Source organism: Ailuropoda melanoleuca, chromosome 1 (assembly GCF_002007445.2).
Source record: "Ailuropoda melanoleuca isolate Jingjing chromosome 1, ASM200744v2, whole genome shotgun sequence".
In the NCBI taxonomy this organism is placed as follows: domain Eukaryota; kingdom Metazoa; phylum Chordata; class Mammalia; order Carnivora; family Ursidae; genus Ailuropoda; species Ailuropoda melanoleuca.
In genome coordinates, this window is record NC_048218.1 from 145,282,886 (window position 1) to 145,284,792 (window position 1,907).

Consider the following 1,907-nt stretch of genomic DNA (forward strand, 5'->3'; position numbering starts at 1 on the left):
GGGGTTTTTTTTTTTTTTTTTTTTTTTTTTTTTTTTGGTGTAAGTACAGTTGGTAGAACCCAGGACAGGATTTGATTCTAGGTACCTGGCTACCTCAGACCAGTAACACTCACATCCTAGTTGAGCTTGTTAGAAATGCAAATTCTCAGACGTACAGAATCAAATCTCTGGGCCAGAGCCTAAGAATCTGTCTTTTAAGAAGCCCTCCAGGTGATTTCAATGCATACTGAAGTTTGAGAAACACTGTCCTACAGTCTTGCTGTAGAAAGTGTGGAGTGTAGACCAGCAGCATCACCCGTTGGCTTATTACAAATTCTAAACCCCAGGCCCCACCCTAGTCCCACTGAATCAGAATGTTAACAATACCCCAGATGATTCATATGCACATTAAAGTTGATCACGGAGGGAACTGACTCCCTTCTGAGTGCGTTCTAGGCTCAGGTTGGAGCCCTGCCACCTGCAACAACTCTGGACCTGAATGTCTGGATTTGGAGCTGGACCATCCTGTGGGGGTGGAGGTAACAAGGCCCCATTCACCGAAGCATTCACCCCCTGACCTTCTTTAACATACGCATGAATGACTAGTGCTTTGTTGGACGCTGAAAAAATAAGAAGAGCAGGGAGCACTAAGACATCGTGAATCGTATTGCGCATTCTCCAATATGTGCGGATGCTCTAATGAACCGCATGTGCCCTTTCCAGCACTAACTGTAGCTTCTTTCTGTTAGGAGCCCTGAAGAATGTTTGGGAGAAGATAGTGAGGCTCCCACTTAGTGGGAAATGATAAAGGAAATAAAAATGTAACCTGTGAATTAAAAACAAAGCAAAATTGCAAGTATTGTGAAGTGTCATACCTTGAATAGTTCAAAGAGCATATGATGAAGGTGAGAAGGTACATACACAATGTGAATTGGTTGGCCTGGAGATTTTCCTAGAAAAAAATTAAACTCATTTAGAACTGGTAAACAAGTATTTCATTAAAACAAAACAAAATAGACTCCCTATTCCCAAAATTAGAATACTCTCCATCTTCCTTTACTCTGAAATTCTACCCTAGGATCTTCCCTCTTTAACAGTAAACACAACTGGCTTATTTTCAAAATGCTATTACAGTTGCTGCCTTGTGCTCTGTGATTAATTTTTGCATTTCTCTACAAATGTATAAGATCAGATGAAGTGCATGACAAGGGTGCTATAAATTAGATTATGCGGATTATTTGTTTCTGCTTTCAAAAATTTCATACTGGGCTACTTCAGAGTTAAAATCATATACATTTTAAGGAAGAAGAAAAAAATTCATGTGTCCGTAGTATAATACTGAAATTAATATTAGCTATAATTTTCATATTTTATGGGAAAATAACACATTTGATGATTCTTTTGATTATTCTCACCCAAACACTAAATCTTACAGGCTAAATATGCTTACATTTCACCGAGAGGCAAAAGAAAACAGAGAAACAAAAACCTCATAATACTGTTTGAGAAGAAAAATAAAAGTATTATTCTTTGGTGTCCCAGGCCTTGGCAAAGTTTGAATCAGAAAACAGAAGGTCTGGCACAATTCCCTCTTTATTTTATCAAACAGTTCAAGCAGTTTATCTACACGTATTATGCAACACTGCTGTTAATGCTTAGAGATATTTTTCAATCTTTATTTGTATTCCTATTTTTAATTTAGCAATCAATTATGTGTACATATCCCCAGTCCATGAGTTAGGGTACTTTTAATTTGAGCAACTTAATTTTAACTGTCCTGCTCTGAGAGGCACTATGGGATAAGATAAGAACGGTGTCTTGGGGCGCCTGGGTGGCACAGTGGTTAAGCATCTGCCTTCGGCTCAGGGCGTGATCCCGGTGTTAGGGGATCGAGCCCCACATCAGGCTCCACCGCTATGAGCCTGCTT

At 39.2% G+C, this 1,907-nt stretch overlaps 1 protein-coding gene across 2 annotated transcripts in view; it reads right to left on the reverse strand.

Moving 5' to 3' along the window:
- PDK4 (pyruvate dehydrogenase kinase 4) overlaps window positions 1-1,907 on the reverse strand; it is a 22,408-nt gene that overhangs the window by 11,852 nt on the left and 8,649 nt on the right. Inside the window, exon 6 of one of the 2 annotated variants that reach the window (XM_034667952.1) lies at window positions 1,403-1,424. The exons of the other annotated variant lie outside the window; for it this stretch is intronic. Within the exon in view, the coding sequence (XP_034523843.1) occupies window positions 1,403-1,424 (22 nt within the window). The remainder of the gene's footprint in view (window positions 1-1,402; window positions 1,425-1,907) is intronic. 2 annotated transcript variants of the gene reach the window in all.